This window comes from Ovis canadensis, chromosome 14 (genome assembly GCF_042477335.2).
Source record: "Ovis canadensis isolate MfBH-ARS-UI-01 breed Bighorn chromosome 14, ARS-UI_OviCan_v2, whole genome shotgun sequence".
Taxonomy (NCBI): Eukaryota; Metazoa; Chordata; class Mammalia; order Artiodactyla; family Bovidae; genus Ovis; species Ovis canadensis.
In genome coordinates this window covers 38,618,775-38,636,572 of record NC_091258.1, presented here as the reverse complement: position 1 = coordinate 38,636,572, position 17,798 = coordinate 38,618,775, and the positions used below count along the sequence as shown (strand labels likewise).

Below are 17,798 nucleotides of genomic sequence, written 5' to 3'. Positions count from 1 at the left end.
AGACATGGAAGGAAGCTAAATGTCCATCAACAGAGGAATGAACAAAGATTATAAATGTACAGTGGAATGTTACTCAGCCATAAAAAAGAACAAAACAATGCCATTTGCAGCAACATGGATGCAATTAGCGATGATCAACCTAAGTGAAGTCAGAAAGAGAAAGACAGACCATATGATATCACTTACATGTGGACTCTAAAATAGGACAAAAATAAATCTATCTGTGAAGCAGAAACGCACAGAGAACAGACTTGTGGTTGCCAAGGAGAAGAAGAGGTAGGAAAGGGCTGGGCTGGGAGTTTGGGGTTCAGTTCAGCTCAGTCACTCAGTCGTGTCCGACTCTTTGCAACCCCATGATTCGCAGCACACCAGGCCTCCCTGTCCATCACTAGCTCCCGGAGTTCACTCAGATTAGGAGATGCAAATTGTTACAAATGAAATAGATGGATAACAGGGTCCTACTGCACATCACGGGGAGCTATATTCATTGTCCTGGAATAAACCATAATGAAAAGAATAGAATAAAAAAAAGTATGTGTATATAATTATATATACAAATGTATAAATAACTGAGTCATTTTACTGAACAATGGAAATCAACTCAACATTATAAATCAACTATACTTCAATAAAAATAAATTAATAAAATGTACTCATGGGATTTAAATGTATGGAGGTGACTCAATGCCATTATTACTTACCTTTCCCAAGAGGAGGGGCCATGCCAGCCCACACAGGGCAGAAGGAGAAGCCTGGGGAATGCCAAGGCCACAACCCTTATTGGGTTTCCATGGAAAAGGCAGGGCAGGGCGGGGGCAACGATTGAGGGCCGGCCGGTGGGAGTCATGATAGCGGGTTCTGGAGCGCAGGGCGCTGTCCCTCATTGTCTGGTACCCAGCGCTTGGTGATTTGGGGAAATACTGGTTTGGGAAGTGAGTTATATAAAGGAGATGGCTGGCGGGGGGGACTCAGGATTGGTTGAAGAGTTTGCAGTATGATTTTTGCGTCCCTTCGAGAGCCAGATCACAGGGGAGGTGTAACTTGTGACAAATGTATGCCAAATAGACAAATTCAGAATCTAAAGAACACGGTGAAAGAGCCCCTAGCTCAGTGCTCTCAGCGCTGCCTGCGCTGCATCTGGACTCAGTGGCCCTGCAATTCCTAGCAGTGGTTTCCCTTCTTCCTCTTCTCCTGTTAACCCCTGGCAGTGTTTCCCTGCCCAGCTCCCTCAGGAGAAGAGCTGGCCAGCCACAGACACGCTGACCCGAGGCCTTGAGCAGCTATAATCCGACGTGGGTGACCAGCCCCTGGGGACCCCGCTGAAGCCAGGGCCCCGGTGGTCAGGCGCATCCATCTTGATTGAGAGCTGGAGCGCCCTCTGATGGGCAACTGAAGAGCAGCGCAATTCTGAATTCCACGTCAATGCCGAGACTGAAGCGCAGTTACTTATCCGGGCACCGCTCCTCCGGGAGCTTCTTTCTTGACGTGCTCCTCACGGGATTCACACGGGAGCTTGTTGATGAAAATATATCTCTCAAATGTTCACTATGCACAAAGGACTTCCCCCTTCTCATAAATGAATCCGGAAGTACCGGGTTGCCTGTCAGAAATACCTGCCCCAAGGAGCTCCTTGGGGAGTCAAACTTGCAAGTAACTGTGTTTACAGGGGACAATGTGGTAAAGCGAAGGTGCAAGCAGGCAGCTGGAGGAGGGCACAGAGTGGGCATCACTGCAACCAAGGAGATCAGGGAGGGCTTCCTGAGGGAGGCAGCGTTTGAGCTGAGCTCAGAAGGGGGCTGGATGTCAGATGCGGAAGAGGAAGCCCCTTCCAGGTGGAAGGAGCAATGAGAGGCCAGTGCGCCTCCCCGCTGGTCTGTGTCCTCTGGCCCCTGCCCTGTCCTCTCGCTTCCTGCCTGCCTACTTTTGGGTGAGTCTCCCTGTCATGATTCCTTAAAATGGCTTCTTCCCAGGGGAACATGGTGGCTGGTTGCATCTCCTGCCTCTTTCCCCCAGCCACCTTGCACCTGACCCTGCTAGGAAGCACTTGGATTCCGAATCCTGCATGTTGTTGCCAGTCCTGGCTCCACCTGTCCTCCACTGAGGGACCTTTAAGCCACCCACCCCCTTGCTCTGTGACCCTCAGGCCCCCCTTACCTGTTCATAGTCCTCTACTTATCCAAGTTCACAATAAGAGCCTCTAGGAAGATTCACTCGGAAAAAAGTTCTTATTCTTTTAAGGCGAGTTTGCAAGGCACTGGGATTACATGCATGATCCCTGAGTGTCTCTCTTCTTCTTCTTTTTGGCTGTGCTGCATGGCTTAGCAAGATCTTAGCTCCCTGACCAGGGATTGAACCCAGGGCCACAGCAGCAAACGTGCCAAGAGCTAGCCACGGACCATCAGGGGATTTCCTGAGTGTCTTTATTGCAGGGTGAGGAGGTCTAGGCTCCACCCTTGTTCTCCCTTGCTGTTGCAGGGGCTCCTCCTTGCCTGCCCTCATTTTGAGATCATCTTTGCCCCACTCCTTACACTGTGGATCCAGACATTTTCCCACAAAGGACTCAGACTGGGCTGCTCCCAAAGACTCTGGATCAGAGGTGGTTGTTCGAGGGATACTCCTTGAAACCAGGGGCAGAGAAAGAGCCCACCGGTGGCTGAGGAGACCCTGGGGTCACGGGTAAGATAATTCACCACCATCATCGACCTTATTATTATCATCGCTTTTATTCGTTGGCTTGGCTCTGACGTCTGCCCGTCAATAAGACAATTGACCACAAGGCGGCAGCAGAGGGCATTAACTTTGCCTGAAAAGAACTCTGATTTGCAGCCCAGCCGAATAACACCGAATTCCATGAGAGAAGGACGCACTGCCCCTGTCCCTAGACTTCGCCCCAGAGAGAGAAGCCACAGGCCCACGGCTGGTGAGGAGAGTGAGACAGATCTAGAATCTGAAGATCCCAACTTCTGTCCATTCCCCATGACTCCAGTCCTCAGCTGGGCCTGGACAGAGGGGTTTAGGGATGGTCCTTCTCCATCCTTCTGAGCACTTGGGCTGTGGATTCTCTAGGGAGGCTCACGGAGCTCCCAATATGATGGAGGAATCAGGACTACAGACCCTCACAGAAGTCAACAGGAAAACAACCCCCATGGCTGCCCTACCGTCCCCCATCCCTAAGAGCAGGAGAGGTGGGAGGGATGGCGGCCAGGATGGCTTCCCGCAGGCTGGCTTGGGCTCAGGCTGGGGGCGATGTCACCTGGTAGGGCGGGGCTAGCACTTCAGGTCAGTAGGGATCATGGGACCATGTGGGAAGCAGCCTGATGGGAGTGGGAGATGAGGGCTGCGGGCCATGGGGTCGAGTGGGAGCAGGGGTGAGGCTGGGCCGGGGCACTCAGGACAAGGGGGAGTAACTCCAGCCTTAGGAGCGGGCCTGGAGTTGGAGCCAGGAGACGGGGGTGCAGCTGGGCTTACAAAGACCCTCTGGGGCTGGCTGGGCTGCAGTGTGTGGTTGGGGGGCTGAGAGGTAGGCAAGATGGAGAAGGGGCTGCAGGAGTCCCTGGCACCAGGGAGCTCCCCAGTACTTGGCAGAACCCCAGCCTGCCTGGAAAGGATCCTGGAAACATTCGTGGAATTGGGATCAGGTGTGAGGACGCCAGGAGCAGATTAGATGGGAGGCGAGCTGGAAGCCCCTTCCTGGGGCTTCTTCCTGCTCTCATGCAGCAGAGCAGGTGTGGGGGCAACTGGCCTCTTGTCACCCCTGCCCTGCTCATCCCACATCCCTCAGCCCCAGCCCTGCCCCCGTCTCTCTCCCGGGGCCCCCTCTCCCTGAGGGTGGTCTGCACCCGAAGCTTCAGCTTCTCTCTCTAACGTGAACAGGGAGAGACTAGATGTTCTCTGAGGGCCCTTCCAGGGCGACAGGCCAGGGAGGACAGAATACGCAGAACCCAGATGGAGGAGAAAGACTTTAATCAGAAAAGGGGACAAGGGACCTCTTTATCCTTGCAGGGCCTCCTCTGGCTCCAGGAGCTGGTGATTGGGGTAATGAACATGGAGGCGGGAGGTCTACAAGAGGTCCAGGAGGGGTCAAGACTCCTGGAAGGCCAGATTAGGTGGCTTCATGTGTTTCTGCAAGTACCTCACTGCCTTCATCACCTTTTTGTCCTTGGGGTTTGCACAAATGTTTCTGCCAGAGCGAGTCACCAGCCTACATGGAAAGAGAACACCATGGTGGGGGGTCAGGGCAGGGAGGCCTTCCGGAGTCCTGGCACAGCCTCACCCTGTGGTGACCAGGACCCAAGCCCCCAAGAGGGGTTGGAACTCGCCTGGAGTCACCTAGGGTGGCAGCAGCAGTTCTGGGACCCCAGGCTCTGTCCTCAGTGATCCCCGACCCTTCCAGGGAGCCAGGGCTGCACGGCTTTGCTCCCCACCTCAGACCCTCTGCATCCATGTAACCCTGGGGATGAGGGGTGCGCGGGAGGGGCTCAGGGCTCAGGCCCAGGCTGCAGAGGCAACCATGTGGGGCGCTGACTGCCCCTGTGCATGGGGCTGTCCCATGTCTCTCAGGGCCTCCCTTTCCTCATAAATGTATCAAGAGCTTAGACCTCACAGCCTGAGGTCCTTTGGGGGTTCACAGAGTGTGGAGTGGGAGCTGCCCTGAGGAGCAAGACCAAGGCGACAAGAGATGACGGCCCCGGTCTGTCCTCTCCCCTCCACAGTGGCCCTTCCGGGAGCTCCGGGGTCCACCTTCTCCCACATTCAGCTCCCGGGGTAAGAAGGGGGGCAGAGGGGAGCAGCAGGGGCAGACTTACACAATGGCATTGTTGGGACAATCGCCCGAGGTCGGGTACCAATCCATGAGCGCCTTTTTGGGAATGGATCCTTTGTAGAACTGTAGGCAGCACTCCCGGCCCACGCTGCCTGCTCGAGCTGTGGGGAAGGCCAAGCAGGAACAGGTATGTGTGTGCATGTCTGCTTGGGGAGGGTCTGTGAGGGCCAGCACGTGTGTGTGTGTCTCTGTAGTGAGGAGTCTGTGTGTGTGTGGTATCGTGTGGGTCCTTGCGTGTGCATTTCTGCATGTGTGTGTCTGTGTGGTTGGGAGGGGTCTCCTCGGGGGGCTCCGTGATCGTGTTTCTGTGTGGGGGAGTATGTGAGGGGTCTGCACCTGTGTCTTTGTGTGTGAGTCTGTCAGAGTGTGCACGTTTGTGTGCATGAGGTCGTGCGTGTGCTTTGAGGGGCCCTGCGGTGTTTGTGTGTCTGTGCACATGTCTATATGTGCTTGAGCGGATTTGTGTACACATGCCTGTGTGTGCGTCTTTGTGCGTGTGCACATTTGTGTGTGGAGATCTGTGTGCAGGTGTGGATCTGCATGTGCTTGGGAAGTCTGCGCATATGTGTGTGTGTCTGCATGTGTGTGCATCCATGTGTGCTCACACTCAGACCAGCCCCGAATCACCAAACGTTGACTCTGGACCAGGCTCTGGGCTGACCCTTTGCTGCAGCCGCTCCTTCAGTCCTCAAGCACACCTGGAGACAGGTGCTGTCACTACCCCATTCTACAGATGAGAAAGTGGAGGCTCGGGTGCGAACACACTTTTTCTTGGTGTCCTCATCTTAGCGTGAGAAAAAATTATCCAGCATCTGCAAACTGGCAAACAGATGATCTGTGGCTTCAATTCAGACCATAGCAAGGTGCTTTCCGAGAAGCCTCGGAGTGTCCTCTCACCATCTTGGGGGTGGAGCTTGGTTTGACTGACACGGAGCTGGCCAGGCCCAGGCTTTTACAAAAGTGAGACGTGTGGCTAACTGTGAAGGTCACCCCATTAAGCTAGCCCCGAAGACTGTGACCCCATCACTGTGTCACCACATGGGCCTCTGACCAGCTTTGTTTCTCTAAAATAGCAACCTTAGCTCAGCCTTCCTTTCCCACCTGAGTATAAGAACCGCTCTTTTCCCACCTGCTCCGGGCCCGTGAGCTCCTGCCTGGATGCCAGCCCTCTCACTGTATATGCTGTGCTGTGCTTAGGTGCCTAGTCGTGTCCGACTCTTTGACACCGCATGGACTGTAGCCCCGCCAGGCTCCTCTGTCCATGGGGCTTCTTCTCCTGGCAGGAATACTAGAGGGGGTTGCCATATCCTCCTCCAAGGGACCTTCCAAACCCAGGTCTCCCGCATTGCAGGAGGATCTTTACCGTCTGGGCCACCAGGAAAGCCCATGAAAACTGGAGTCTTCCTATTCCTTCTCCAGGGAATCTTCGCAACCCAGGAACTGAACCGGGGTCTCCTGCATTGCAGGTGGATTCTTTACCAGCTGAGCTACCAGGGAAGCCCCTCATTGTATATAAAAACCCATTAAATAAACAGACTCTTAACAAATACTTGTGAGAATTATTCCTTGTCTGCCGGGGGCCTGCGTAAGGAACTCCGCCCATGGCAAAGGTCATGAGGAAGGAGGCTTGGCATACGCAAAGGCGTGATCAAGCCTCAGGAAACCCCCTGTTCCCGAGCATCTAATCACAAAACCAGAGTCTGTTTTATGCTCTCACCTCCACCTCTGACTTTACGGGGGGCTCTCCCCCATCACCATTTCTCTCGGAGAAGGAGTAAACACACAGCTCCAAGTCAATAAAAATTCTTTGGCGTGACAAGAGTGTTTCAGCTTTCGGACTCCTCTGAAGGTTATCTAGCCCGCCTGTATAGGTTCGTCCAGCCACATGTGATTGTTTACAGCCTCCCAACGTGAGAGGCATGAGATGTTTTAGACTTACTAAAGGCAAATTCTTTTGGGGAGTTGGAAATTATTAGTATAGTGGGTTGGTTAGGAATTATATTGGTGAAGGGTTTTTCATTTGTTGTGCCAATAATTGCTGCTAATTCCCTGCCCTGGGTGTGACAAGGGTGTCTTAGGTCAAACCTCTCTGCTGACAGACTAGCTTGTGTGACAGGATTATCCATACTCCTGCCACTACGCCCATGATTGTTTACTACCTCTTAACCATAAACAGCACAGAGAGTTTTGGAGTATTTTGAAAGTCTTAATTAGCATAGGGCTTTTCTTCTTGTAGAGTCAATGATTGCCGCCAGGCCTCCATATCCTTAGGCACCTGGGAATATATTAATCAATGTATTTGGAATATAGAAAAGGAAATATAATAGTTTTTGATGTTAGCAATACTAGACTTTTTGAGTTAATGAATTTTCTCTTTTGTAATAGATCACTGTACTTTGTTATAAATCACTGTGTCCTTGCTATGTAAAAATGTAACTTTATCACTATCTAAAGACTAAATAGATTTTAAGGGGAGCACTGGTGAAAGGATTTTCATTTGTTGGGCTGATGTTTGCTGCTAAATCTCCATGTTCCCTGCCCTTATAATGAATATAACTAGCATATAGGAAGAAGTATTAACCTTTAAGCATATAGGAGAAATAAGCATTAACCTTTAAGATTAATCATGTTAACCTTGGGTTAAATAAATTCCTTTCTTGATTGTAACTCACTACACTCTCACCCTATAGGAATGTAAGTTTATTTGGAGGGTGGTGCCTAGTTTAAGAAAAAATACCTTTGGAAGAAATAAGTTTTTTGGTTATCAGAAAGAAAGGATCATAAAATCCCTAAGACCTATTTATGTAAAGCACCTGATTTTGATAGAGGTCAGAACTGCTGACCCCCACATGACTCTGTATTCATCCCTATATGTAACAAAAGGTACATAAGCAAACCCCAAAATAAACAAATCGGATCCATTTCCGGAAAGACTGATTCCCCATGTCGCTTCCTTCTTGCTCCCGTTTCTTTGGCTGAATCCCCATCTGGATTCAGCCTCCTTTTCTCCACTACACTATCTGCCGCTACACTATCCGTTTCTACTCTCTCTATATATCTGTAATTAAATATGTTTTTTTCCAAAGACGCCGACGCCGTCCCCACCTTCGAATCACCCTGGATCCACCGGGGCTGGACCCTGGCACTTGTCCACTGTCAAATCACAATCACAGCCACTGCCTCATGACATTTGCAGGGGGAGATGTGCAAGCAATTTTTTCCCCAGAAGCTGAGCCCCAAGTCCTAGGACGTTCATCTTCCTCCTCTACCTCTTCATCATCATCATTTCCCTTTGAACGCCTCCCTCTAAATCCTACTGCTGCCAGCCTCTCACACCTTTGCAGGAGTAAGTGGGTGCAGGAATATGTGCCTGTGCAGCTGCTGAGGTGTTAGCGGCCCCACCCCTCCTTGCCCAGTGTCCCTTCCTCCTGTGTCTCTGCTCTCACCTGCGTGGGCGTCCTGCAGGAGAGCCCCCAGGAGGAGGCCGACCAGGAGCAGCGTCTTCAGGGGGGCCATGGTGCCAGGAGCCGGGAGAAGGTCTCTGCGTGCGGGTCCCTCTGCTCAGGGGAGACCAGGGTGAACTCCCAGGGTGGAGGTGACCTATTTAACCCCTTTGGGGCTCTTGCCCCGCCTCTGATCACCTCACCGACATCCTTCCCTAGACCCGTGGAATTCAAAGAATTCGGGATGATTCAGCAGAAGTCCTGTCTTGGAATGTTTGCGGCTTTCCAGAGAAGGGCACTCCGTTGGGGACAGAGGTGGGGTATGTGTATCCGGGGGCCATGATACACTTCTCCTTTCACAGGGGACATTTCTTGGTTCCTCAAATAGAACTGAGACGCCTCCATCCTCAGCTGGCTGCATCCCTGCTCAGGCTGGGCAACATCCTTCATGTTTGGTGCCCCCTGGGCAAGGGGTAGGCCAGCCAGGCTGGGGCCAAGAGGGATTGCCCACCTGGAGGAGCTTTTGGGTGCTGGGAAGGCCTCCTCGGAGGGTCAGCAGGCTGCACGGGCATCTTTCTGCAGGGGTAGCTCCACTGCAACCTGAGAAAGGCCTGGGGCCCAGACAGCCTGGGTGTGGGTCCTTTACCAGGCTGGGCTTTGGACCACAGCAGGCCAGCCCTACAGGTTTCTGTTTTTATAGTTTCATTTATTGATTACTTTTTGGCCGGGCTTTGTCGCTAGGTGGGCTTTTCTCTAGCTGAAGTGAGCGGGGGCTACTCTCTAGGTGCCTCTCACGGCAGTGGCCGCTCTTGTTGCGGAGTACAGGCTCAACACTGTTGGGACCAGCCCTACAACAAACTGACCTGAGGGAGTGGTGCCGCCGAAGAATAAAGGAAAATAAGACTCAGAAATAAAGTGGGAATCAGGGGGCTGAAGCCAGTCAGGCAAAAGCCCAGATCCTAATCCTTGCGTGCTTTTATTGCTAAATTCTACTTCCTTGTACGTGCTCTAGAGATATCTGTTTTTTACAATCTCAGATTGGGGATAAGGATATACAATGCACAGTCCTCAGTGTCAAAGCTTCAGGCCTTTCATGACTCTGTTTAGCCTATCAGCTAGTGACAACTTTTCTCAGCAACTCCCTCAAGGCTCTGGTCACGAGAACAGTCACTAATGCTTTTCCATCGGTCACATCAGTACTTCAGCATCTTGTTTTCAAGATGTTTTTCCACGTTGCACTTTTTACTGTTCCCAGCCCTTCACCTGGGAGTGATGAGAAAGTCATTCTTATTTTTCAAAGAAGCCCTGCTAATTATAGTATGGGCCTGCGCAGAGCATATTCCCTATATATCCCCCTTTTTTATTTTTAGAAGCTTATTTTTGATGATTGTTGTTGATCAATAGAAGCCAAAGCGATAGTCGCTAATTGCTATTGTTGTCTGTTGACTTTCTTGGTGATTTGTTGCCAGACTATGTAGAAACAGAAAAAAAGGCACATAAAAATTAACATAAAACCAGCCATTGATCCTCTGATAGTTTTCAAGGGAGGAGTGGGATTTAATTGAGAAATTCCACCTGCTGCTGCTTCCTGCAGGTTCAGTTCAGTTCAGTTCAGTCACTCAGTCGTGTCCGACTCTTCACAACCCCATGAATCGCAGCAAGCCAGGCCTCCCTGTCCATCACCATCTCCTGGAGTTCACTCAGACTCACGTCCATTGAGTCCGTGATACCATCCAGCCATCTCATTCATCCTCTGTCGTCCCATTCGCCTCCTGCTCCCAATCCCTCCCAGCATCAGAGTCTTTTCCAATGAGTCAACTCTTCGCATGAGGTGGCCAAAGTACTGGGGTTGATGCAAATTGCTACAAATGAAATAGATGGATAACAGGGTCCTACTGCACATCACGGGGAGCTATATTCATTGTCCTGGAATAAACCATAATGAAAAGAATAGAATAAAAAAGAATGTATGTGTATATAATTATATATGCAAATGTATAAATAACTGAGTCATTTTACTGAACAATGGAAATCAACTCAACATTATAAATCAACTATACTTCAATAAAAATAAATTAATAAAATGTACTCATGGGATTTAAATGTATGGAGGTGACTCAATGCCATTATTACTTACCTTTCCCAAGAGGAGGGGCCATGCCAGCCCACACAGGGCAGAAGGAGAAGCCTGGGGAATGCCAAGGCCACAACCCTTATTGGGTTTCCATGGAAAAGGCAGGGCAGGGCGGGGGCAACGATTGAGGGCCTGCCGGTGGGAGTCATGATAGCGGGTTCTGGAGCGCAGGGCGCTGTCCCTCATTGTCTGGTACCCAGCGCTTGGTGATTTGGGGAAATACTGGTTTGGGAAGTGAGTTATATAAAGGAGATGGCTGGCGGGGGGGACTCAGGATTGGTTGAAGAGTTTGCAGTATGATTTTTGCGTCCCTTCGAGAGCCAGATCACAGGGGAGGTGTAACTCGTGACAAATGTATGCCAAATAGACAAATTCAGAATCTAAAGAACACGGTGGAAAAGCCCCTAGCTCAGTGCTCTCAGCGCTGCCTGTGCTGCATCTGGACTCAGTGGCCCTGCAATTCCTAGCAGTGGTTTCCCTTCTTCCTCTTCTCCTGTTAACCCCTGGCAGTGTTTCCCTGCCCAGCTCCCTCAGGAGAAGAGCTGGCCAGCCACAGACACGCTGACCCGAGGCCTTGAGCAGCTATAATCCGACGTGGGTGACCAGCCCCTGGGGACCCCGCTGAGGCCAGGGCCCCGGTGGTCAGGCGCATACATCTTGATTGAGAGCTGGAGCGCCCTCTAATGGGCAACTGAAGGGCAGCGCAATTCTGAATTCCACGTCAATGCCGAGACTGAAGCGCAGTTACTTATCCGGGCACCGCTCCTCCGGGAGCTTCTTTCTTGACGTGCTCCTCACGGGATTCACACGGGAGCTTGTTGATGAAAATATATCTCTCAAATGTTCACTATGCACAAAGGACTTCCCCCTTCTCATAAATGAATCCGGAAGTACCTGGTTGCCTGTCAGAAATACCTGCCCCAAGGAGCTCCTCGGGGAGTCAAACTTGCAAGTAACTGTGTTTACAGGGGACAATGTGGTAAAGCGAAGGTGCAAGCAGGCAGCTGGAGGAGGGCACAGAGTGGGCATCACTGCAACCAAGGAGATCAGGGAGGGCTTCCTGAGGGAGGTAGCGTTTGAGCTGAGCTCAGAAGGGGGCTGGATGTCAGATGCGGAAGAGAGGAAGCCCCTTCCAGGTGGAAGGAGCAATGAGAGGCCAGTGCGCCTCCCTGCTGGTCTGTGTCCTCTGGTCCCTGCCCTGTCCTCTCGCTTCCTGCCTGCCTACTTTTGGGTGAGTCTCCCTGTCATGATTCCTTAAAATGGCTTCTTCCCAGGGGAACATGGTGGCTGGTTCCATCTCCTGCCTCTTCCCCCCAGCCACCTTGCACCTGACCCTGCTAGGAAGCACTTGGATTCCGAATCCTGCATGTTGTTGCCAGTCCTGGCTCCACCTGTCCTCCACTGAGGGACCTTTAAGCCACCCACCCCCTTGCTCTGTGACCCTCAGGCCCCCCTTACCTGTTCTTAGTCCTCTACTTATCCAAGTTCACAATAAGGGCCTCTAGGAAGATTCACTCGGAAAAAAGTTCTTATTCTTTTAAGGCGAGTTTGCAAGGCACTGGGATTACATGCATGATCTCTGAGTGTCTCTCTTCTTCTTCTTTTTGGCTGTGCTGCATGGCTTAGCAAGATCTTAGCTCCCTGACCAGGGATTGAACCCAGGGCCACAGCAGCAAACGTGCCAAGAGCTAGCCACGGGACCATCAGGGGATTTCCTGAGTGTCTTTATTGCAGGGTGAGGAGGTCTAGGCTCCACCCTTGTTCTCCCTTGCTGTTGCAGGGGCTCCTCCTTGCCTGCCCTCATTTTGAGATCATCTTTGCCCCACTCCTTACACTGTGGATCCAGACAACATTTTCCCACAAAGGACTCAGACTGGGCTGCTCCCAAAGACTCTGGATCAGAGGTGGTTGTTCGAGGGATACTCCTTGAGACCAGGGGCAGAGAAAGAGCCCACCGGTGGCTGAGAAGACCCTGGGGTCACGGGTAAGATAATTCACCACCATCATCGACCTTATTATTATCATCGCTTTTATTCGTTGGCTTGGCTCTGATGTCTGCCCGTCAATAAGACAATTGACCACAAGGCGGCAGCAGAGGGCATTAACTTTGCCTGAAAAGAACTCTGATTTGCAGCCCAGCCGAATAACACCGAATTCCATGAGAGAAGGACGCACTGCCCCTGTCCCTAGACGTCGCCCCAGAGAGAGAAGCCACAGGCCCACGGCTGGTGAGGAGAGTGAGACAGATCTAGAATCTGAAGATCCCAACTTCTGTCCATTCCCCATGACTCCAGTCCTCAGCTGGGCCTGGACAGAGGGGTTTAGGGATGGTCCTTCTCCATCCTTCTGAGCACTTGGGCTGTGGATTCTCTAGGGAGGCTCACGGAGCTCCCAATATGATGGAGGAATCAGGACTACAGACCCTCACAGAAGTCAACAGGAAAACAACCCCCATGGCTGCCCTACCGTCCCCCATCCCTAAGAGCAGGAGAGGTGGGAGGGATGGCGGCCAGGATGGCTTCCCGCAGGCTGGCTTGGGCTCAGGCTGGGGGCGATGTCACCTGGTAGGGCGGGGCTAGCACTTCAGGTCAGTAGGGATCATGGGACCATGTGGAAAGCAGCCTGATGGGAGTGGGAGATGAGGGCTGCGGGCCATGGGGTCGAGTGGGAGCAGGGGTGAGGCTGGGCCGGGGCACTCAGGACAAGGGGGAGTAACTCCAGCCTTAGGAGCGGGCCTGGAGTTGGAGCCAGGAGACGGGGGTGCAGCTGGGCTTACAAAGACCCTCTGGGGCTGGCTGGGCTGCAGTGTGTGGTTGGGGGGCTGAGAGGTAGGCAAGATGGAGAAGGGGCTGCAGGAGTCCCTGGCACCAGGGAGCTCCCCAGTACTTGGCAGAACCCCAGCCTGCCTGGAAAGAATCCTGGAAACATTCGTGGAATTGGGATCAGGTGTGAGGACGCCAGGAGCAGATTAGATGGGAGGCGAGCTGGAAGCCCCTTCCTGGGGCTTCTTCCTGCTCTCATGCAGCAGAGCGGGGGCGGGGGCAACTGGCCTCTTGTCACCCCTGCCCTGCTCATCCCACATCCCTCAGCCCCAGCCCTGCCCCCGTCTCTCTCCCGGGGCCCCCTCTCCCTGAGGGTGGTCTGCACCCGAAGCTTCAGCTTCTCTCTCTAACGTGAACAGGGAGAGACTAGATGTTCTCTGAGGGCCCTTCCAGGGCGACAGGCCAGGGAGGACAGAATACGCAGAACCCAGATGGAGGAGAAAGACTTTAATCAGAAAAGGGGACAAGGGACCTCTTTATCCTTGCAGGGCCTCCTCTGGCTCCAGGAGCTGGTGATTGGGGTAATGAACATGGAGGCGGGAGGTCTACAAGAGGTCCAGGAGGGGTCAAGACTCCTGGAAGGCCAGATTAGGTGGCTTCATGTGTTTCTGCAAGTACCCCACTGCCATCTTCACCTTTCTGTCCTTGGGGTTTGCACAAAGGGTTCTGCCAGAGCGAGTCACCAGCCTACATGGAAAGAGAACACCATGGTGGGGGGTCAGGGCAGGGAGGCCTTCCGGAGTCCTGGCACAGCCTCACCCTGTGGTGACCAGGACCCAAGCCCCCACGAGGGGTTGGAACTCGCCTGGAGTCACCTAGGGTGGCAGCAGCAGTTCTGGGACCCCAGGCTCTGTCCTCAGTGATCCCCGACCCTTCCAGGGAGCCAGGGCTGCACGGCTTTGCTCCCCACCTCAGACCCTCTGCATCCATGTAACCCTGGGGATGAGGGGTGCGCGGGAGGGGCTCAGGGCTCAGGCCCAGGCTGCAGAGGCAACCATGTGGGGCGCTGACTGCCCCTGTGCATGGGGCTGTCCCATGTCTCTCAGGGCCTCCCTTTCCTCATAAATGTATCAAGAGCTTAGACCTCACAGCCTGAGGTCCTTTGGGGGTTCACAGAGTGTGGAGTGGGAGCTGCCCTGAGGAGCAAGACCAAGGCGACAAGAGATGATGGCCCCGGTCTGTCCTCTCCCCTCCACAGTGGCCCTTCCGGGAGCTCCGGGGTCCACCTTCTCCCACATTCAGCTCCCGGGGTAAGAAGGGGGGCAGAGGGGAGCAGCAGGGGCAGTCTTACATAATGGCATTGTTGGGACAATTGCCCGATGTCCGGTACCAATCCACCAGCTCGTATTGGGAAATGGATCCTTTGTAGAACTGTAGGCAGCACTCCCGGCCCACGCTGCCTGCTCGAGCTGTGGGGAAGGCCAAGCAGGAACAGGTATGTGTGTGCATGTCTGCTTGGGGAGGGTCTGTGAGGGCCAGCACGTGTGTGTGTGTCTCTGTAGTGAGGAGTCTGTGTGTGTGTGGTATCGTGTGGGTCCTTGCGTGTGCATTTCTGCATGTGTGTGTCTGTGTGGTTGGGAGGGGTCTCCTCGGGGGGCTCCGTGATCGTGTTTCTGTGTGGGGGAGTATGTGAGGGGTCTGCACCTGTGTCTTTGTGTGTGAGTCTGTCAGAGTGTGCACGTTTGTGTGCATGAGGTCATGCGTGTGCTTTGAGGGGCCCTGCGGTGTTTGTGTGTCTGTGCACATGTCTATATGTGCTTGAGCGGATTTGTGTACACATGCCTGTGTGTGCGTCTTTGTGCGTGTGCACATTTGTGTGTGGAGATCTGTGTGCAGGTGTGGATCTGCATGTGCTTGGGAAGTCTGCGCATATGTGTGTGTGTCTGCATGTGTGTGCATCCATGTGTGCTCACACTCAGACCAGCCCCGAATCACCAAACGTTGACTCTGGACCAGGCTCTGGGCTGACCCTTTGCTGCAGCCGCTCCTTCAGTCCTCAAGCACACCTGGAGACAGGTGCTGTCACTACCCCATTCTACAGATGAGAAAGTGGAGGCTCGGGTGCGAACACACTTTTTCTTGGTGTCCTCATCTTAGCGTGAGAAAAAATTATCCAGCATCTGCAAACTGGCAAACAGATGATCTGTGGCTTCAATTCAGACCATAGCAAGGTGCTTTCCGAGAAGCCTCGGAGTGTCCTCTCACCATCTTGGGGGTGGAGCTTGGTTTGACTGACATGGAGCTGGCCAGGCCCAGGCTTTTACAAAAGTGAGACATGTGGCTAACTGAAGGTCACCCCATTAAGCTAGCCCCGAAGACTGTGACCCCATCACTGTGTCACCACATGGGCCTCTGACCAGCTTTGTTTCTCTAAAATAGCAACCTTAGCTCAGCCTTCCTTTCCCACCTGAGTATAAGAACCGCTCTTTTCCCACCTGCTCCGGGCCCGTGAGCTCCTGCCTGGATGCCAGCCCTCTCACTGTATATGCTGTGCTGTGCTTAGGTGCCTAGTCGTGTCCGACTCTTTGACACCGCATGGACTGTAGCCCTGCCAGGCTCCTCTGTCCATGGGGCTTCTTCTCCTGGCAGGAATACTAGAGGGGGTTGCCATATCCTCCTCCAAGGGACCTTCCAAACCCAGGTCTCCCGCATTGCAGGAGGATCTTTACCGTCTGGGCCACCAGGAAAGCCCATGAAAACTGGAGTCTTCCTATTATTCCTTCTCCAGGGAATCTTCGCAACCCAGGAACTGAACCGGGGTCTCCTGCATTGCAGGTGGATTCTTTACCAGCTGAGCTACCAGGGAAGCCCCTCATTGTATATAAAAACCCATTAAATAAACAGACTCTTAACAAATACTTGTGAGAATTGCTCCTTGTCCACTGTCAAATCACAATCACAGCCACTGCCTCATGACATTTGCAGGGGGAGATGTGCAAGCAATTTTTTCCCCAGAAGCTGAGCCCCAAGTCCTAGGACATTCATCTTCCTCCTCTACCTCTTCATCATATCATTTCCCTTTGAACGCCTCCCTCTAAATCCTACTGCTGCCAGCCTCTCACACCTTTGCAGGAGTAAGTGGGTGCAGGAATATGTGCCTGTGCAGCTGCTGAGGTCTTAGCAGCCCCACCCCTCCTTGCCCAGTGTCCCTCCCTCCTGTGTCTCTCCTCTGCTCTCACCTGCGTGGGCGTCCTGCAGGAGAGCCCCCAGGAGGAGGCCGACCAGGAGCAGCGTCTTCAGGGGGGCCATGGTGCCAGGAGCCGGGAGAAGGTCTCTGCGTGCGGGTCCCTCTGCTCAGGGGAGACCAGGGTGAACTCCCAGGGTGGAGGTGACCTATTTAACCCCTTTGGGGCTCTTGCCCCGCCTCTGATCACCTCACCGACATCCTTCCCTAGACCCGTGGAATTCAAAGAATTCGGGATGATTCAGCAGAAGTCCTGTCTTGGAATGTTTGCGGCTTTCCAGAGAAGGGCACTCCGTTGGGGACAGAGGTGGGGTATGGGTATCTGGGAGCCATGATACACTTCTCCTTTCACAGGGGACATTTATTGGTTCCTCAGATTAAACAGACACCTCCATCCTCAGCTGGCTGCATCCCTGCTCAGGCTGGGCAACATCCTTCATGTTTGGTGCCCCCTGGGCAAGGGGTAGGCCAGTGGGTGCTGGGAAGGCCTCCTCAGAGGGTCAGCAGGCTGCACGGGCATCTTTCTGCAGGGGTAGCTCCACTGCAACCTGAGAAAGGCCTGGGGCCCAGACAGCCTGGGTGTGGGTCCTTTACCAGGCTGGGCTTTGGACCACAGCAGGCCAGCCCTACAGGTTTCTGTTTTTATAGTTTCATTTATTGATTACTTTTTGGCCGGGCTTTGTCGCTAGGTGGGCTTTTCTCTAGCTGAAGTGAGCGGGGGCTACTCTCTAGGTGCCTCTCACGGCAGTGGCCGCTCTTGTTGCGGAGTACAGGCTCAACACTGTTGGGACTAGCCCTACAACAAACTGACCTGAGGGAGTGGTGCCGCCGAAGAATAAAGGAAAATAAGACTCAGAAATAAAGTGGGAATCAGGGGACTGAAGCCATTCACAGGCAAAAGCCCAGACCCTAATCCTTGTGTGCTTTTGTTGCTAAATTCTACTTCCTTGTACGTGCTCTAGAGATATCTGTTTTTTACAATCTCAGATTGGGGATAAGGATATACAATGCACAGTCCTCAGTGTCAAAGCTTCAGGCCTTTCATGACTCTGTTTAGCCCATCAGCTAGTGACAACTTTTCTCAGCAATTCCCTCAAGCCTCTGGTCACGAGAACAGTCACTAATGCTTTTCCATCGGTCACATCAGTACTTCAGCATCTTGTTTTCAAGATGTTTTTCCACGTTGCACTTTTTACTGCTCCCAGCCCTTTGCCTGGGAGTGATGAGAAAGTCATTCTTATTTTTCAAAGAAGCCCTGCTAATTATAGTACAGGCCTGTACAGACCATATTCCTTATGTATCCCCCTTTTTTATTTTTGGAAGCTTATTTTTGATGATTGTTGTTGATCACAGAAGCCAAAACGATAGTCGCTAATTGCTGTTGTTGTCTGTT

General features: G+C 52.7%; 2 protein-coding genes across 2 annotated transcripts; both read right to left on the bottom strand.

Annotated features, from left to right (window-relative positions):
• Window positions 1-3,946: 3,946 nt before the first annotated feature.
• LOC138419076 (C-C motif chemokine 17-like) lies at window positions 3,947-8,414 on the bottom strand. The gene is made up of 3 exons (XM_069551229.1): window positions 8,269-8,414; window positions 4,806-4,923; window positions 3,947-4,201 (listed from the first exon to the last, which is right to left on the bottom strand). Exons 1-3 carry the CDS (start codon window positions 8,336-8,338, stop codon window positions 4,081-4,083), a joined length of 309 nt encoding a protein of 102 aa, XP_069407330.1. The 5' UTR covers window positions 8,339-8,414; the 3' UTR covers window positions 3,947-4,080.
• Window positions 8,415-13,653: 5,239 nt separating this feature from the next.
• LOC138419075 (C-C motif chemokine 17-like) lies at window positions 13,654-16,567 on the bottom strand. The gene is made up of 3 exons (XM_069551227.1): window positions 16,401-16,567; window positions 14,513-14,630; window positions 13,654-13,908 (listed from the first exon to the last, which is right to left on the bottom strand). The coding sequence occupies exons 1-3, from the start codon at window positions 16,468-16,470 to the stop codon at window positions 13,788-13,790; spliced, it is 309 nt and encodes a 102-aa protein (XP_069407328.1). The 5' UTR covers window positions 16,471-16,567; the 3' UTR covers window positions 13,654-13,787.
• Window positions 16,568-17,798: the final 1,231 nt, after the last annotated feature.

Bases quoted from the DNA above. Each gene is read 5' to 3' on its own strand.
- LOC138419076 (XM_069551229.1), bottom strand. From the start codon at position 8,338: ATGGCCCCCCTGAAGACGCTGCTCCTGGTCGGCCTCCTCCTGGGGGCT. The intron at 4,924-8,268 runs GTGAGAGCAGAG...CCTTCCCCACAG, and splicing joins CCTGCAGGACGCCCACGCAG to CTCGAGCAGGCAGCGTGGGC. The intron at 4,202-4,805 runs GTAAGTCTGCCC...CTTTCCATGTAG, and splicing joins TGTCCCAACAATGCCATTGT to GCTGGTGACTCGCTCTGGCA.
- LOC138419075 (XM_069551227.1), bottom strand. From the start codon at position 16,470: ATGGCCCCCCTGAAGACGCTGCTCCTGGTCGGCCTCCTCCTGGGGGCT. The intron at 14,631-16,400 runs GTGAGAGCAGAG...CCTTCCCCACAG, and splicing joins CCTGCAGGACGCCCACGCAG to CTCGAGCAGGCAGCGTGGGC. The intron at 13,909-14,512 runs GTAAGACTGCCC...CTTTCCATGTAG, and splicing joins TGTCCCAACAATGCCATTAT to GCTGGTGACTCGCTCTGGCA.